General features: G+C 45.0%; 1 protein-coding gene across 1 annotated transcript in view; it reads left to right on the forward strand.

Annotated features, from left to right (window-relative positions):
• ankrd28b (ankyrin repeat domain 28b) overlaps positions 1 to 18,940 on the forward strand; it is a 40,397-nt gene that overhangs the window by 3,330 nt on the left and 18,127 nt on the right. Inside the window, exons 2-5 of the mRNA XM_064946760.1 lie at positions 7,494 to 7,577; positions 16,696 to 16,774; positions 17,398 to 17,468; positions 17,581 to 17,781. Of these exons, the coding sequence (XP_064802832.1) occupies positions 7,494 to 7,577; positions 16,696 to 16,774; positions 17,398 to 17,468; positions 17,581 to 17,781 (435 nt within the window). The remainder of the gene's footprint in view (positions 1 to 7,493; positions 7,578 to 16,695; positions 16,775 to 17,397; positions 17,469 to 17,580; positions 17,782 to 18,940) is intronic.

An 18,940-nucleotide genomic window follows, 5' to 3' on the forward strand; every position in this document is an offset into this window, starting at 1 on the left:
GGGACCTAACTGCCTACAGTACTACTGTGACGACACGCATCACCATCACTTTTCAACAACTATTGAACTGAAGCCAAGGAATGCAAGCATGTTGAGCTGGTTTTCAGTGTCACTGTGTATGGTGTATTGTTTCACCTACCTCAACATCACTACACAAATAGGCCTTTTTGGAACAATGTTTCCTTACATTGTGTTACTTGCGACTATGGTTCGTTATCAGGAAATGGCTGGCTATAGACCTTAGTGATTCTATCATGCAAGGCCCACATTCCCTACTGCACTTTCTCCAAAATTGTTACTTACATAACCCAATTTTGTATCCTGAATTCACAGCAGCATTTTGCCTAATAAATCTGACTGATGCCAGCTTTCTGGTATACATTCTGAAATAAAGCACTGGGAAAACGTGGAAAGTTTCCTTACAAGCTAGAATGTTGAATACAATTACATTTGAACCTACTCTACTTTTTGCTGTTGGTCCTGAGACAAAATATCCCCAGGACTGTTATTTCCCTGACTCTGTAGAGCGCCGGAACTGCCTTTGAGATTTACATCACCTGGCCCAAGTTTGCTTTGTATGGATGCATTGCATGCATGTACTTCCATCTTGTGGCAGCAGGTAGCCTAGATCACTGGTTCAAACCCCTGAGCCGACTAGGTACAATTTAATCTGCTGATGTGCCCTTGAGCAGGGCACTTTGCCCTAATTGCTCTGGGTAAGAGCGTCTGCTAAATGTTGTACCCGTGCCTTAGGTCATGAGCATACAAATTGTGACGGCCACACAGAGACCTGCGATTGGTAGTCGGTTTAATAATACTTTTCCTGTGGATATTCTATCTAAAAAAATAATAATAATAATTCACCAGCAGATGGACAAAATCCGAGGACAACAGGCAGAGTAAGTTCAAATGAAGTTTCTTCAATATTCTGACTTGTAAAGAGGGACTGTTGGGTAGTTGTTGATTGTCAAAGGTCGAGACGAGAGTGGCCATTCCACTCTGACATGTTGAGGCGAAGCAGCTTTTGGTTAACTGGTACTTGCACCCTAAAAGATCCAGACATAGCTCTCCAGTCTACCTCTCCTATATCAGTTTAGGCCCTGGACCTGCTCCTATCCAGCCTCATCTCATTTCTAGATCTAGGCCTAATTCATGCACCATAACTTTCCTGAGCTGTTGCTCTACACATCTCAATATTTTCTCATTGAGATGGTATAATATATGGAATGTTTTAAATGAATGTGAAACGTAGTGTCACTGTGCTGTACTGCATCCATTGCTGTTGATAATACAAGGCCTTACATAGACTAGATGATCATGTTGTTTTGAATAGAAGACCATGGTCACTAAAATATTGGCATGTCATTTTTCTTTTTTCCATTGATGGGTTATTGAATAGTTTTATAAAGGGGTCATGGTGGAGGGGTGGTAAAAGTGGATGTGTGATTTATTGACAGTTGGAGAATGAATAACAAAAGGCTCTACTGTGCCACTTGTACTTATCATAGCCTGAATAGCTTGCGCTTATCATTACTGGACTGTCTTTATCACACCAGCAGTATATGCTGCATGAATGCTAGTAGCTAGGCTTTGTGTTTGCACATGGTCCTGCGTGCTAGTCTTTGTGCTTTCAAGAGTGTTCCAGAGTCTTGTCTCAGAGTTATGTGTGCACACATGCTATACTTGCGACATATATGTATGCTCATGTATCCCCTCATTGTGTTTATCATAGATGATCATGTGACCAGACTCCAATGAGAGAGGCTCAGGAGTTGCCAAAGAGCTGTCTCCATGGTGACTGTATTAACTAGACTGGATTGTATGAGGTGGTGGTGCACTGCAGGGTCGGTTGTGCTGCTGGAGAGGCTTAGAAAACCTATTACACTGGATCAGGGCTAGTTGTCCGCCGCCCTTCGGAGAGAAAGACAACGGGACATCTTTTTAAACAAAACATTTCTTGTAGCACAAGTGCTTACTTGTTACACTGGTTGTATCCAGTGGATCTTCTAACCTCAATTGTAGCCTGCATTTTTAATAGCAGAATGAGGGGGAGTGCCTGAAGCAAATTATATTCAACGCTTCTTTTCAATAGACATCAGGAACTGCCCTGCTAGTACAGCCGACTGTTTAGGGCTGTAAATGGCCGTGTTTTCTAATAACTATATTTATCTGTCACTCTCTAACATCACATGGTTGACATTGAATTACTGTATTCTGTAGTATTGTTTTGAGAGGACTTTCCAATTCTCTCTACGGCGATACATTAACATGTTGATAAAGACCCAAGCTATAGGACAACAGAATCATGTACCAGAACTAGGACTTGGCTCTGTGATCTTGCTCATTCAGAAGCCTAGAAATTAGAGGTCGATCGATTTTTATGGTTTTTCAACGCCGATACCAATACCGATTTATTGGAGGACCAAAAAAAGTCGATACCGACTAATCGGCCTCAAATAAATAATGAAACGTGTTCAATTTGGTTTAAATAATGCAAAAACAAAGTGTTAGAGAAGTAAAAGTGCAATATGTGCCATGTAAAAAAGCTAACGTTTGAGCTCAGAACATGAGAACATATGAAAGTTGGTGGTTCCTTTTAACCTTCGAATCCGGGGGGGGCTCAGTCGTGGTTTCAACTTACTGTTTTAGTGTTTGAATAGTAGAATACTTAAGGTGCAAATTCTAAATGCGGTTGTGCACCAGCAGCTTTCTCTTATGTCAATCATTTACAGTCACTCAATTAGCCCATGTCCACTACCATTTTATTTTAGTCTTGCCAGCTAACATATCGATCTAAACTTGTAGTATTCATGGTCAAATCCCGACCAGGCATGCAGGGCACGTGCCCAGGGGCCCTGACCTCCAGGGGGCCCCCCATTTGATTTTGTTAGTCACTCTCTCTGATATCATACTAATATAGCATAAGTCATTCAAAATGTGTAGAACTGCAGGAAATTAACTTTAAAAAACTTTTTTTTAATTCTCTGCCGTCAAAAGGGGAGGCACTCTAACCCAACCAAATGTTGCTTGGGGCCCCAAAATGGACACGTGTTCATGAGCATGGGTCCCAGGCTGGGTCCTTGGGTCTCATTTTAAGAATTTAAGAACCCCTGATCTAGTCAGTTAACAACCTTTTTGTGTGAAAACAGAGAGTGTTATTGTCATGATGTGATTGGTACGTAGCCCCACCACTAGCTAGTAGCCACCACCAACATGGACAATGATGTGAGTCAAGTCAAACAATTACCAGATTTAGAAAAGTGATCCTAGTGTTTTCTGACGTGTAGGAATGAATGAGACTGACGGGTGTTTTGTCTCCGATCTGATTTGAAACATCGCTGACTAAGCAAAGACTGAGACCAACAGTCAGTAGGCCTATTCAAGCAAACGTGCATTGGATTGAAATGAGAGGGATGTAAATCTGAAGGCCATAGGTCTGCTCTACTGTATTTTGTCCCTCATATGTCAGTTCCTGAATCATTGTAAGTATGTATTGACAGGGGAGAATGGATGGAGCAGTCCATCAGGGTGTAGGCAGGCCCAGGGTTCGGTCCCAAATTGCACCCTATTCCCTATACAGTGCACTCCTTTTGACGAGGACCCATAGGGTTTTGGTGCCATTTGGGATGCCATCTGTCTCAGAAGGCAGTGCTAGTGCTAGGGCTGCTGTGCTGATGGAGGAGGAGGAAGTGCATTAGCTAATTAGCTGGGCCACTGGAAACACATCAGATTTCCTGTGTGGTTTTACTCATCATTTAGGCCCCATCTCCTCTCTGCAAGAAGAAAAACAAGGGCCCCAAACAGGCTGCATCCATTACAATAGTACTTCAACTTTATGGTATAGTAATGAATGGTACTTTATGGTATGCTGATGAAGGGTACTTTATGGTATACTGATTAATGGAGGTAAAGGATGTGGATGTGTGGTATGGACCCCAGGAACAGGAATTCATGGCGTCAGCTAATGGGGATCTGAATAAAGATGAACGGTGCTTAATGTACACATGCAGACTGGAGCGCAAAGCTAGCTGTCTGTCCTACTCAGAATACACTAGAAAACAATGGTGAGCCTACTGGTCATATCCTTTCTATTAATAAACCACAACATCATCAGTTACCGTCCATGCCTTTGTCTTAGCAACCGTTCCCCAGAGAGGTGGGAAGTGCTTGTCAGTATTATCCAAGCAAAACTTAATGGAAAGTAAACAACAGTCTAAGTAGGCTAATTTCACCCAGTGAGTTGTCTGTTCACTTGTTGGCAGCGTGGATGAAGTCCGAGTTAAAGGGTTTGTGGCAAGCCTCGGAATGTACCTTCTGGCTCTCATGGGCAATCAGGCCCTCAGAGCCTCTGCGTCCCAAATGGCATTACTTTTGTCGTGCACTGGTCAAAAGTAGTGCACGTACACTACTACATAGTTTGGGATGCAGCTCCTGGAAGTGCTCCCCTGCCCTCAGAGAGAGTGCTCCCTATCCTCCAGGTCAGTCAGTACCCTCTCCTTCCAGGTCAGTTAGTACTAGAGGTCGACCGATTAATCGGAATGGACGATTTAATTAGTGCCGAAAGTTTTCATAACAATCGGAAATCGGTATTTTTGGGCGCCGATTTTACCCAATTCTTCTTTTTTTACACCTTTTATTTAATCTTTATTTAACTAGGCGAGTCAGTTAATAAGAACACATTCTTATCTTCAATGACGGCCTAGGAAGAGTGGGTTAACTGCCTCGTTCAGGGGCAGAAAGACAGATTTTCACCTTGTCAGCTCGGGGGAGCCAATCTTGCAAACCTACAGTTAACTAGTCCAACGCAATAATGACCTGCCTCTCTCTCGTTGCACTCCACAAGGAGTGTTACGCGAATGCAGTAAGTTGCTAGCCAGCATTAAACTTATCTTATAGAAAAACAATCAATCATAATCACTAGTTAACTACACATGGTTGATGATATTACTAGTTTATCTAGCGTGTCCTGCGTTACATATAATCTGACTGCGCGTTCAAGTATCTAAGTATCTGACTGAGTGGTGGTAGGCAGATGCAGGAGCGTAAATATTCATTCAAACAGCACTTTCGAGTGTTTTGCCAGCAGCTCTTCGTTGTGCGTCAAGCATTGCGCTGTTTATGACTTCAAGCCTATCAACTCCCGAGATGAGGCTCGTGTAACTGAAGTGAAATGGCTAGCTAGTTAGTGCGCGCTAATTGTCGTTGTGTTGCTGGTTCGAGCCCAGGTAGGGGCGAGGAGAGGGATGGAAGCTATACTTTTACACTGGCAATACTAAAATAAGAATAGTCCAATAGTCAAAGGTTAATTAAATACAAATGGTATAGAGGGAAATATTCTTATAATAACAACAACCTAAAACTTCTTACCTGGGAATATTGAAGACTCATGTTAAAAGGAACCACCAGCTTTCATATGTTCTCATGTTCTGAGCAAGGAACTGAAACGTTCGCTTTCTTACATTGCAATATGTGCTCTTTTACTTTCTTCTCCAACACTTTGTTTTTGCAATATTTAAACAATTGAACATGTTTCATTATTTACTTGAGGCTAAATTGGTTTTATTGATGTATTATATTAAGTTAAAATATCTGTTCATTCAGTATTGTTGTAATTGTCATTATTATAAATAAATAAAAAATTGGCCGATTTTTTATCGACTTTTTTGGTCCTCCAATCTGTATCAGCTGAAAAATCCTAATCGGTGGAACTCTAGTCAGTACCCCCTCTCTACAGGCCAGTCAGTACCCCCTCCCTACAGGCCAGTCAGTACCCCCTCCCTACAGGCCAGTCAGTACCCCCTCCCTACAGGCCAGTCGGTACCCCCTCCCTACAGGCCAGTCGGTACCCCCTCCCTACAGGCCAGTCGGTACCCCCTCCCCTACAGGCCAGTCGGTACCCCCAGGCCAGTCCCCTCCCTACAGGCCAGTCGGCACCCCCCCCCTACAGGCCAGTCGGCACCCCCCCCTACCCAGTCGGCACCCCCTCCCCTACAGGCCAGTCGGCACCCCTCCCCTACAGGCCAGTCGGCACCCCCCCCCCCTACAGGCCAGTCGGCACCCCCTCCCCTACAGGCCAGTCGGCACCCCCTCCCCTACAGGCCAGTCGGCACCCCCTCCCCTACAGGCCAGTCGGCTCCCCCTCCCCTACAGGCCAGTCGGCACCCCCTCCCCTACAGGCCAGTCGGCACCCCCTCCCCTACAGGCCAGTCGGCACCCCCTCCCCTACAGGCCAGTCGGCACCCCCCAGTCCCCCCTCCCCTACAGGCCAGTCGGCACCCCCTCCCCTACAGGCCAGTCGGCACCCCCTCCCCTACAGGCCAGTCGGCACCCCCTCCACATTTGTGATGCAAAAACAAAACGGCCCCAATGGTCACCAGCAGTCACACGGCTCTGTGTTATGTTACACTGTATTGCAGATTGAGTGACGCTGCTGCCTTGGAGGTCAATGGGATATTATATTATCAGAGGATTTACCATAATGGATGAGCTGTACAATATCTGACTGCATGTTGATGTCAATCAATTCCCCCTCAGCCTTGGGCCTTTGCGATGTAGAGAGGAGCCCAGACACAGATTTACATACAAAACATGTAGTAGATTTATAGGATTTCTGTGTGCCCAGCAGCATGTATAGAAATGTCCCATTTCAGTAACAACTCTGTTTTTCACATTGTGTAATGTAGCGCTTTGGGGCTGTTTGTTGAATAGCCATTGCTCTCTCTGGAAGGGAAGTGAGGACAGGAAACCAGGACTGTATGTGATTAGTCACCCTGTAAAAAAATAGTAAGTCTTCTTCCTCTGCTTCTTCACCCAGTTGTGATGGGAAGCAGGGTCCTGGGTGGGAGGGGCTTGTGTAAGACATTCAACAGAGCTCCTCCCCTCATCTACAGGAATGGCACGTTCTACAGAGTAAAAAATAAGGATAAATGCTAATTTCTGCTTTAAGAATAGAACTTTAGCCTTCTGTACAAAGTGTAGAGATGGGGGGCTGTTAATGGTTGACTGTAAATGAAGTCGCGTTGCCTGGTTTCATTTGTGAATTCCCTGCGAAGCTGCCACCCTCTTAGTGTGTGTGACCTTCTGGAAGTTGCTGCTCTCATCTCTGTTTTATAGAAGGAATTTTTGTTGGACACTAGGACTAGCGTGTGTTTTGTGAGTGAATGAGTCGTGTGTGTGTGTGTGTGTGTGTGAGGAGGATGAGAGCTCTTGTTCTCTCGATACCATAGTGATGTATTGGGCCAAAGGACTCCAGGTTAGCTGCCTTTGCACAGCCACAATGAGGTTGTCGCCATGGTTCTAGTAGTGACTGTATAGGCTCCATGTCTCACTATAGAGTTGAGATTTTAACCTACTAGGTTTTTATTATTGGATTGTTCCTTTGTTGGTTTTAGCTAAGCTGATTGAATAGTAACATGTCTTTGAGAGGCACTGACTGTTCAAATCAATGAATGACACTGTCCCCTGTCTCTCTCTGTCCCCCTCCTCTCTTCCAGCCTGGCCTACTGAAAGCCATCTTCAATGTGGACCCAGATGAAGTGCGCTCCCTCATATTTCAGAAAGAGGATGTGAATGTTCAGGTAATCATCCCAGCTGTTTCCTACCATTATTCCCACCCTCCTGTCTGTCCTCTGGATAGTAACACTCCCCAGGTCATTTGTTGCCAAAATCTAGGGTAGCAAAATTCTGATAACTTAAATGCCCAGGTTTTCCCAGAAATCTCGATGTGAAGACTTCCTGAGTCAGAATGGAATTAGTAGGTATTCCGGAACCCTCTATCTAACCCGGATTTCTTGAGAAACCTGTGAATGTTGGGAAAGTTACTGGAATTTTGCAACCCTACTGAATGTTTTAGCCTGATCAGAACGGTTAACTCCTTCCATCAGCCGTAGGCACCTTGTTCAGTATCTGTGGCTTTACAGTACTGTAGTTCATGATCTGGTTCTACTTAGTTTATGACATTCCTCCTCGTTCTTATAGGCTGGAGCAGACTTGGTTTGTCTCAAAATAAGACCTTTTTAAAGGGCTGTAGCCTTTTAGCAGGGTTTCCTAAACTTGGTCTTGGGGCCCCCCTTGGGTGCACATGTCGTTTTTTGCCCAGGCACTATGCAGCTGACTCAAATGACCAACTCAGCATCAAGCTTTGATTATTTGAATCAGGACCAAGTTTGGGAAACCCTGTGTTCAAGTACGTACACTACCGTTCAAAAGTTTGGGGTCACTTAGTTATGTTTCACCATATTGGATCACTCCAATATATTGGTATCACTTTGCGGCGGAGGGATACATCCGAGGTGAGGATTTCCAGATTTACTCCCGTGTACACTTGTGTCACGGCTGGATTCCGCCCCTATATATAGATCCCACAGCCGCGATACACATTTTCTCGGCGGACATCCGTATGGTTTGAGCTACAAACTTTCTGAAGTACGCTTGGTAAGTCACTTGTAAGTGTAATATACATTTACATTTAAGTCATTTAGCAGACGCTCTTATCCAGAGCGACTTACAAATTGGTGAATTCACCTTCTGACATCCAGTGGAACAGCCACTTACAATAGTGCATCTAAATCATTTAAGGGGGGGGGGGGGGTGAGAAGGATTACTTATCCTATCCTAGGTATTCCGATTCCAATATCTTGCATGGAAGTATACTCACTGGCTGTTTGCAGCCTGGAGCAGCTCTCATTGGTCTCAGAACCCTCTTCAGTGCTCTACTCGCTGCGTGTGGTTGATCTGTATCTTCCGCCCGTGGTTTGTCTTGCTTGTGTTTCGTTAGCGTTACACTACAACTCCGTGTGCATCCATTAATATATTGGTTGCTCTTGCTGCCACAAACAGTACGCTTTAACCTTTCTAGTGCTAGCGGAACCCCTCGACAACATTCCGCTGAAAAGGCAGTGGGCGAAATTCAAAAGTATTTTTTTGAAATATGTAACTTTCACACATTAACAAGTCCAACACAGCAAATGAAAGAAACATCTTGTTAATCTACCCATCGTGTCCGATTAAAAAATAAAAAAATAATAAAAAAAAAAATCTTTACAGCTAAAGCACAACATATATAATTATGTTAGGTCAGAGCCAAGTCACAAAAACACACAGCCATTTTTCCAGCCAGTGATAGGAGTCACAAAAAGCAGAATTATAGATAAAATGAATCACTGACCTTTGATCTTCATCAGATGACACTCATAGGACATCATGTTACACAATACATGTATGTTTTGTTCGATAATGTGCATATTTATATCCAAAAATCTCAGTTTACATTGGCGCCTTACGTGCAGTAATGTTTTGATACCAAAACATCCGGTGATTTTGCAGAAATACTCATAATAAACATTGATAAAAGATAGAAGTGTTATTCACAGAATTAAAGAGACTTCTGTCTCTCTGCCAGACCACTGATTCAGAGGTCTCATGAGCCCCTCCTTTATAGTAGAATCCTCAAATCAGTTTCTAAAGACGGCTGACATCTAGTGGAAGCCCTAAGAAGTGCAACCTCATCCATATCTCAATGTGTATTCGGTTGGCCAAGCTTTGAAAAACTACAAACCTCAATGTCCCACTTCCTGGTTGGCTTTTTCTCAGGTTTTCGACTGCCATATGAGTTCTGTTATACTTAGACATCATTCAAACAGAACACTGAAGTTTTTAAAACTATCAAATACTAATAATATGCATATATTAGCATCTGGGACAGAGTAGGAGGCAGTTCACTCTGGGCACGCTGTTTATCCAAAAGTGAAAATGCTGCCCCCTATCCCAAAAGGTTAACATGCCATTCTCTGCTAATTACCCTACAGGGTTTTTTTTCTTGTTCTTTCCCCTGCAGTATGTAAGAGTGTCGTGGTGGGCTTCCACTTCGTTGATACATTAACTTTGGAGTTCCTTAACAGAGTTACTCCATATGGTGCTGTTTTGTTTTCTGCTTGGATATTAAACCAGCTAGGTAATATCGCAGTTGGTGTAAAAAAACAAAACAACCCATAAATCAAATCCATTACCTGGCTGCTTTTTTTTGTCATCCTGTTTTTCCCATACGGGTCTTCCCTGTTTTTTTGCAGAGGCACTGGGTAATTTATCCAATCAAAGTTTGTCACATGCGCTGAATACAACATTCAAATGCTTACTTACAAGCTCTAACCAATAGTGCAAAAAAGGTATTAGGTGAACAATGGGTAGGTAAAGAAATAAAACAGTAAAAAGACAGGCTATATACAGTAGTGAGGCTACATACAGTCACCGGTTAGTCAGGCTGATTTGAGGTAGTATGTACATATGGTTAAAGTGACTATGCATATATGATGAACAGAGAGTAGCAGTAGTGTAAAAGAGGGGTTGGTGGGTGGGACACAATGCAGATAGCCCGGTTAGCCAATGTGTGGGAGCATTGGTTGGTCGGCCCAATTGAGGTAGTATGTACATAGCTAGTGACTGCATATATGATAAACAGAGAGTAGCAGCAGCGTAAAAAGAGGGGTTGGAGGGGGGTACACAATGCAAATAGTCCAGGTTGCCATTTGATTACCTGTTCAGGAGTCTTATGGCTTGGGGGTATAAACTGTTGAGAAGCCTTTTTGTCCTAGACTTGGCGCTCCGGTACCGCTTGCCATGCGGTAGTGGAGAGAACAGTCTATGGCTGGGGTCTTTGACAATTTTTAGGGCCTTCCTCTGACACAGCCTGGTGTAGAGGTCCTGGATGGCAGGCAGCTTGGCCCCAGTGATGTACTGGGCCGGACGCACTACCCTCTATAGTGCCTTACGGTCAAAGGCCGAGCGATTGCCGTACCAGGCAGTGATGCAACCAGTCAGCAGGCTCTCGATGTTGCTACTGTAGAACCTTTTTGAGGATCTAAGGACCCATGCCAAATATTTTTAGTTTCCTGAGGGGGAATAGGCTTTGTCGTGCCCTCTTCACGACTGTCTTGTTGTGTTAGGACCATTCTAGTTTGTTGTTGATGTGGACACCAAGGAACTTGAAGCTCTCAACCTGCTCCACTACAGCCCCGTCGATGAGAATGGGGGCGTGCTCGGTTCTCCTTTTCCTGTAGTCCACAATCATCTCCTTAGCCCTGGTTATGTTGAGGGATAGGTTGTTATTCTGGCACCACCCGGCCAGGTCTCTGACTTCCTCCCTATAGGCTGTCTTGTCATTGTCGGTTATCAGGCCTACCACTGTTGTGTCGTCCCTAACCGGGTTCGTATTCCTCGAAGCAGGTCACGATATAAGCTCTCCCAGGGTGTCAGACCCCTGCTCCGTGGCCTTGCTGGCTTGGCTGAGCTTATGGCTTCCCTTTGATAGGTGTGATGGTGGCATCCCCCTGGAGATCCGCATTCCTTGTGAATGCATTGCCTGGGTTTGAGCCACACTGAGAGGGCGGTGGAGTGCCTTACTGGATGACTGTTTTGTGTGGTGTTCTCAGAGCGCCTGGTGTGATTGGAGGCCATGTGCGAGTGGGTCGGCCAGGCTCGGGCTCAGGCTGGGGATGAACTCCCTCCCTCAGGAGTGGTGCGCCAGCGAGCTGTTAGTCCCGCTACTGGGTCCAGTAGCATGGCTGGAGCCACTGCAGGCAGAGCTCTTCTGCTGCCAGTCCTGGATGGTGGCAGGAGTCGGACCACTGGGACAAACTTGAACGGAGGGCGCATGCCCTGCGTCAGGAGGTTGATAGCTTCGATGGCGATAACAGCTGTTCACTGTTGGCCAGTGATGGGCAGTTCCTGTGGGACGATGCTGGGACTGTTAACCTCTGTGGGCGGGGCTACCAGGCTGACGGGCCATTAGAAGCCGGCAGTGAGGCTTCATCGCCTCGAGAGGCTTTGAGGGGCCTACTCACTCGGGTAGCCTCTGCACTGGACATCAAACTAGTGGACAGTTATGACTCTCCATTTGTCCCCATCTCTGCTGAGTTCTGTGAGGCCTTGCAGGAGAGCTGGGGCTCTGCCAGGGGGTGCTTCCCAACTCACAACAGAGACTGGACCAGGGAGTTATGTTGCAAGGTGCAGAGTCACTCGGCCTCCGGGAGTACCCAAGCATGGACACCATGATAGCTGCCATTGTCCTCCCGGACTGAGAGATTATGCGGCTGAAGCCGGGACCCCCTCAGAGTCTTTGATGCGGACTTGAAAGCCACATGGGTCGCCAGAGAAGAGGCGGGCCCAGGCAGGATCCCTGACACACCCTTCCCTGGTCTCAAAGGGAAAAGTGGAAGGCGTCTGGAGTCCCCATAGATGTTTTCCACAATGCTCGAGGAGTACCGACTCCAAATCCAGTGCCCCCATCCTTCATGTCACCACGGTGGCTGACCCCCCCCCCCCCCCCAAGACATCAGAACGGCTAGGTGGGCTCTACTCCACTTATTTTGTGTTCCCCAAAAGAGATGGAGGGTTTTGACTGATCCTGGACCTCTGCAACCTCAATGGGTACTTGAAGGTACTGTCCGTGTTGTCTGGGAGACCTTGGCAACTTTCCCTGAGACCGGACCTGCTGTCTCAGGCCAGGGGAACTCTGTGGCATCCGAGGCCGCACCGCCTCAGTCTGTGGGCTTGGCCACGGAACGGCACCAATGGTCACAAGACTACAGGAGGGCGTAATGAACACCATGCAGAGCGCAACGGCACCGGCTACAACCGCAGAATACCAGTTGTGCTGGCGGTTGTTCTGATCACCAGTGGTGCCCGAGTCAAGGGGGTGCAGTATGTCCTCCAATACCTGCAGTCTCGCTTGGATGAGGGCTTAGCAGCATCGACACTGAGATGGTATTTGGCAGCTATATCTGCCTGCCATGTAATGTGGATGGACAGGCCAGTGGGGCGACATCCCTTGGTCTCCAGGTTTATGAAGGGGGTTTACCTGCGTTCAACTAGGACCTGCTCAATGGCGAGCTGGGTTCGTGATGTGGTCTTAGCACGTTTGGCAAAGCTGCCTTTCGAACCGTTGGCGTCTGCTTCCCTGCAACACCTCCTCTATGAAGGTGGCTTTCTTGGTAGCGATTACTTCCAAGAAGAGGGTGGGTGAGCTCCATGCTCTTTCAATAAGTTCTGAGTGCTACCGGATGGACCCCCCCGGGGTTGAGTATATATCTCCGCCCCAACCATTCATTCCTCCTGAAGGTTTTGTCAGACAGCATGTGAACATCCCTTTTATCCTGACTGCTTACGACCCCCTGGCAGTGGCGGGGGGAGTCTGGGACTCCCTCTGGCATGCTGTGCCCTGTGGGGGCACTGGCTGCCTATGTGGAGCGGACACAGTCAGTGAGAACAACAGAGCAGCTCTTTTTCTGCTATGGTGAGAGAGTCCTGGGGGCCAGGCTATCAAAGCAGTGGCTCTCTCACTGGATCGTGGGTACGATTACGGCAGCATACCAGCGGGCTGGCAGGCTAGTGCTGGGATCTGTGGTGGCATATTTAACACAAGGTGTGGCTGCGTCCTGGGCTCTACTGAGAGGAGTGCCCCTCGCTGATATCTGTGCTGCGGCCAGCTGGGCTTCCTCTTGCACCTGTTGTACTATCGGTTAAATGTGGCTCTTCCCTCTGCGGTTGGTTCAGGGGTCCTTGGTGTTGCCTCCCCTTCCGGGGACTGTGCCGAGACCCCCTTCCACATTGACGGCCCCTGTGTCTCGGTCCCGCTCTGGGACTTCACCGCTGGCTGACCAGGTCCCTCTAGCGCCGACTAAATCTGGTGCGGGTATACCAATATATTGGAGTGATCCAAAATAGTGAAACATAACGAAGGTTACGTACTGTAACCACGGTTATGTGAGCTATATGGATCGCTCCAATCCTCTACGGTGTTAGAGGGGCCTCAAATTATGTAGAGAATGTGTGTCGCGGCCATGTGGTCTATATATAGGGGCTCACCCCAGCCATGACACAGGCGTATACGGGAGTAAATCTGTAAATCCTCACCTCGGATGTATCACTCCGCCGCGGGGGGATCCATATAGCTCACATAACCGTGGTTACATACGTAACCTTTGTTTTTTCATTAAGACATACATGAAATGAGTTGCAAAATTAATAGGAAATATAGTCAAGATGTTGACAAGGTTATTTATATATATTTTTAATTGAAATAAGTGTCCTTCAAACTTAGCTTTTGTCAAAGAATCCTCCATTTGCAGCAATTACAGCCTTGCAGACCTTTGGCCTTCCAGTTGTCAATTTGTTGATGTTAATCTGAAGAGATTTTATCCCATGCTTCCCGAAGCACCTCCCACAAATTGGATTGGCTTGATGGGCACTTCTTACTTACCATACAGTCAAGCTGCTCCCACAACAGCTCAATAGGGTTGAGATCCGGTGACTGTGCTGGCCACTCCATTATAGACAGAATACCAGCTGACTGCTTCTTCCCTAAATAGTTCTTGCATAGTTTGGAGCTGTGGTTTGGGTAATTGTCCTGTTGTGTGAGGAAATTGGCTCCAATTAAGTGCCACCCACAGGGTTTGGCATGGTGTTGCAAAACAGAGTGATGATAGCCTTCCTTCTTCAAGATCCCTTTTACCCTGTACAAATCTCCCACTTTACCACCACCAGAGCACCCCGAGACCATCACATTGCCACCACCATGCTTCACAGATGGCGTCAAGCACTCCTCCAGCATTTTTTTAAATGTATTCTGCGTCTCACGAAAGTTTTTCTTTGTGATCCGAACACCTCAAACTTAGATTCGTCTGAACATAACTTTTTTTCCCTCAATCTTCCTCTGTCCAGTGTCTGTTCTTTTGCTTATCTTAATATTTTTATTTTTATTTGCCAGTCTGATATATGGCTTTTTCTTTGCAACTCTGCCTAGAAGGTCAGCATCCTGGAGTCACCTTTTCACTGTTGACGTTGAGATTGGTGTTTTGCGGGTACTATTTAATGAAGCTGCCAGTTGAGGACTGTCTTTTCTCAAACTAGACACTAATTTACTTGTCATCTTGCTCAGTTGTGCACCAGGGCCTCCCACTCTTTCTATTCTGGTTAGAGCCAGTTTGCGCTGTTCTGTGAAGGGAGTAGGATACAGCGTTGTACGAGATCTTCAGTTTCTTGGCAATTTCTCACATGGAATAGACTTCATTTCTCAGAACAAGAATAGACTGACGAGTTTCAGAAAAGTGCTTTGTTTCTGGCCATTTTGAGTCTGTAATAGAACCCACAAATGCTGCTCCAAATACTCAACTTGTCTGAAGGACAGCTAGTGTCCCACCTCGACAACTTCCGGGGAAATTGCAGAGCGCCAAATTCAAATTAAATTACTATACATATTTAACTTTCATGAAATCACAAGTGCAACACATCAAAATAAAGCTGTTAATCCAGCTGCCGTGTCAGATTTCAAAAAGGCTTTATGGCGAAAGCAAACCATGCGAATATCTGAGGACAGGGCTCAGCACACAAAAAGCCAAGTAGATTAGTCACGAAAGTCAGAAATAGCAGTAAAATTAATCACCTACCTTTTTGATCTTCGTATGGTTGCACTCACAAGACTCCTAGTTACACAATAAATGTTTGATAAAGTCCCTCTTTATATCCAAAAACCTCCATTTTTGTGGGTGCGTCTTGTTCAGTAATCCAATGGCTCAAATGCGGTCATAAAAGGCAGACAAATTCCAAATAGTATCCATCCGTAAAGTTCGTAGAAACATGTCAAACAATGTTTATAATCAATCCTCAGGTTGTTTTTTTTTAGCATAAATAATTTATATTTCAACCGAACAATAGCGTCGTCAATATAAAAACAATATTTAAAAAACGAAAGGTGTGCTCTCGGGATTGCGCACCAAACCGGTTGGGGACTTTCCCTGGCCTCTCATTGAAACTGCTCATTCTCCCTAATTTTTTTTGTCAAAAGACTTCACAGCTAGTGGAAGCATAGGGAATGCAATCTGGGTCATAACCAGTGGATAGGCTTTAAATGGAACAGCCATTTCAAAATAATATCACTTCCTGGATGGATATTCCTCAGGTTTTTGCCCGCCATTTCAGTTCTGTTATACTCAGACATTTTAACAGTTTTGGAAACTTTAGAGGGTTTTCTATCCAAATTTACCAATTATATGCATATCCTAGCTTCTGGGCCTGAGTAGCAGGCAGTTTACTTTGGGCATGCTTTTCATCCAAAATTCAGAATGCTGCCCCATATCCTAAAAAAGTTCATCAGGACAATAGTTTTCATCTGTGCTAACATAATTGCAAAAGGGTTTTCTAATGATCAATTAGCCTTTTTAAAATGATAAACTTGGATTAGCTAATACAACGTGCCATTGGAACACAGGAGTGATGGTTGCTGATAATGGGCATCTGTACGCCTATGTAGATATTCCATTGAAAATCTGCCATTTCCAGCTACAATAGTTATTTCCAACATTAACAATATCTACACTATTTTTTTTTTAAATCAATTTTATATTTTAATGGATGTAAATTTAGCTTTTCTTTCAAAAAAACAAGGACATTTCTAAGTGACCCCAAACTTTTGAACGGTAGTGTACTTTGTACAATAGCATACTTTTTTTCACTGTTGAAGTTAGTGTAGGCTAGTTACGGTATGTAGCCTAGTTAGTGTAGGCTAGTTAGAGCTATAAATATCCAGCTGTCATCTGAAGTATCCAAGCCATAACAATGTATAAATGAGTACAATTAAAATCAAATGTATCCATACTAGCTGAATATGAAACAGCTATGACACTTCTTGGCTCTTCCCTACAGGACAATGAGAAGCGGACACCGTTGCATGCCGCTGCCTATCTAGGAGATGCAGAAATTTTAGAGCTACTCATACTATCAGGTACGGTTATCATTGAAGAGAAGGATTACACTGACTTCTGTTTTGATGCTTGTGTTTGAATGTGACCGTTTCCCTCATACTTACCACCATTTAAGATCTTATGTGCAGTCGATGTATTTACAAAAATTAAGTCATTATACTGAAGGACATTGACAGCTGAAACGTCCCAATTTTAACTTGATTAGTGAAGTATCAAGATTTTAATTCGTCGCACCTGTTCCTCCCAAATGTCCTCATGATTTTGGTTGCACCTCATCTCACATTGGCTGAGCTCCTTCTACTCCTCTCCACTCAGTGACATGACATTTTCTTCAGAGTGTTGCTGTGTAATGAAAGTCCAATTCCCAGAATAGCTCTCTACAAGAGGCTTTGAGTGCATTCTAAATGGCACCCTATTCCCTATATAGTGTGCTACTTTTGACCTGAGCTCTATGGGTAGGCTTATGGGACCTGGTCAGAAGTAGTGCACTATAAAGGCATTAGGGTGTTGTTTTGGACACATCCTTTCTGTGCTCCAGCTATTTAAGATGTTGCCTTAACCCCAGTGGCCTAACTAACCCACGTCCCCGGCTCCCCCGTCCCCCTTTGTCGGTCTGTCACCTGTCTTTCTGTCTGTGTCCCAGGAGCCAGAGTAAATGCCAAAGACAACAAGTGGCTCACTCCTCTGCACCGGGCCGTGGCTTCCTGCAGTGAGGTACGTGTACTGATAGACACACCTGTGTATATGTGTTTTACTGTTAAGTGTGTTGGGATTTTAAAATGCACTTTATACAAAGTTGAACATGATTTCAACTGTGCTCCTGTAGGAGGCAGTCCAGGTGCTATTGAAACACTCTGCCGATGTGAACGCCAGGGACAAGAACTGGCAAACGCCGCTCCACATCGCTGCGGCCAATAAGGCGGTCCGCTGTGCTGAGGCCCTGGTCCCTCTCCTCAGCAATGTGAACGTGTCGGACCGGGCCGGGCGCACGGCGCTGCACCATGCAGCCTTCAGCGGACACCTGGAGGTTAGCAATTAGCAGGGACATGATTACACACTGTAGTCTACACTTAAACCTGGGGATAGGACAGGTATTATGGTGCATCCGATTAGCTTCAGTGGTTGTATGTAGGGCTGTGACGGTAATTGGATTACCTTGACAGTTTTGGATGAAGACCACCATGAAAATAAAATTACCGTCTAAAACGCCATGTTTTTATCAACTTTATTTTGATGGAGATATACTTTACCCATAGCAGCATTGGTAACTATTTATTATTGTTTTGCTGACTTAGTTCATCTATTAAACTGTATACATCTCTTCTCCAACTATATTTTGATGTGCCACACTCAGCAGATCTGCTCTATGTGCTGATAGGAGAGAATATTGTGAAGGTCAATTCAGTTCATTGGGGAGGGGGTGAAGGGAAACGTGAGGACCGGGGGCTAACTATAGTATCTAGATCTATCACCTACAGGCTGGGAGTGGGTGGGTAGCCTCTGCCCTTCACCTCTGACCTTTCTCATTGTTACAGTAGGTTGGAGGAGTAAGGTGAAAAATATGGCTCTCATTGCAACAACAAAAAAGCATAGAATCACCTTTTTGGGCACATTTCAGTTTCAAACCTAATGACGATGGAGACCCAGATGACTTGGACCAGCCTGTTTGCAGAATATGTGCAAAACCCGTAGGCTAACATAGCTTGGAAAGCAATTGGCTATTGCTTCAAAGAAAAGACTAATCTGTCTTTTAGTTATCAAGATTCTGAACTTAATTGAGCGAACAGTATTTTTGGCATCGGCTATATCCCCGATGAGTGTGCATATTCACTTTCTTTATCCCTGGGTTAGTGCCACTTAAGTCATATTGAACAAGATTCTGCTAATCTCTTTAGTTGTATAAAGTGTAGTAGAATTTCATGATAAAAAATGACTTTTCCCATGAAAAGAAACATATCTGATAAAGCCTAGCCTTACTCCACCACACGCTGCATTGAACATTTTATTGCGAACAGTGATTCAGTTATATTATTAGCCTAAATGATGACTATCCAATTTACTAATCACATTAACAAAAATGTCATGATGCATAGAATGCTTTATATATTCATGGTGAAAATTAGCTTCTCCTTAACTTGAGGTTTGCACGCCTATGAGCAAGACCGTTAGGCCTAAACACTGTAATG

The sequence above is a fragment of the Oncorhynchus masou genome, chromosome 29 (genome assembly GCF_036934945.1).
Source record: "Oncorhynchus masou masou isolate Uvic2021 chromosome 29, UVic_Omas_1.1, whole genome shotgun sequence".
Taxonomy (NCBI): Eukaryota; Metazoa; Chordata; class Actinopteri; order Salmoniformes; family Salmonidae; genus Oncorhynchus; species Oncorhynchus masou.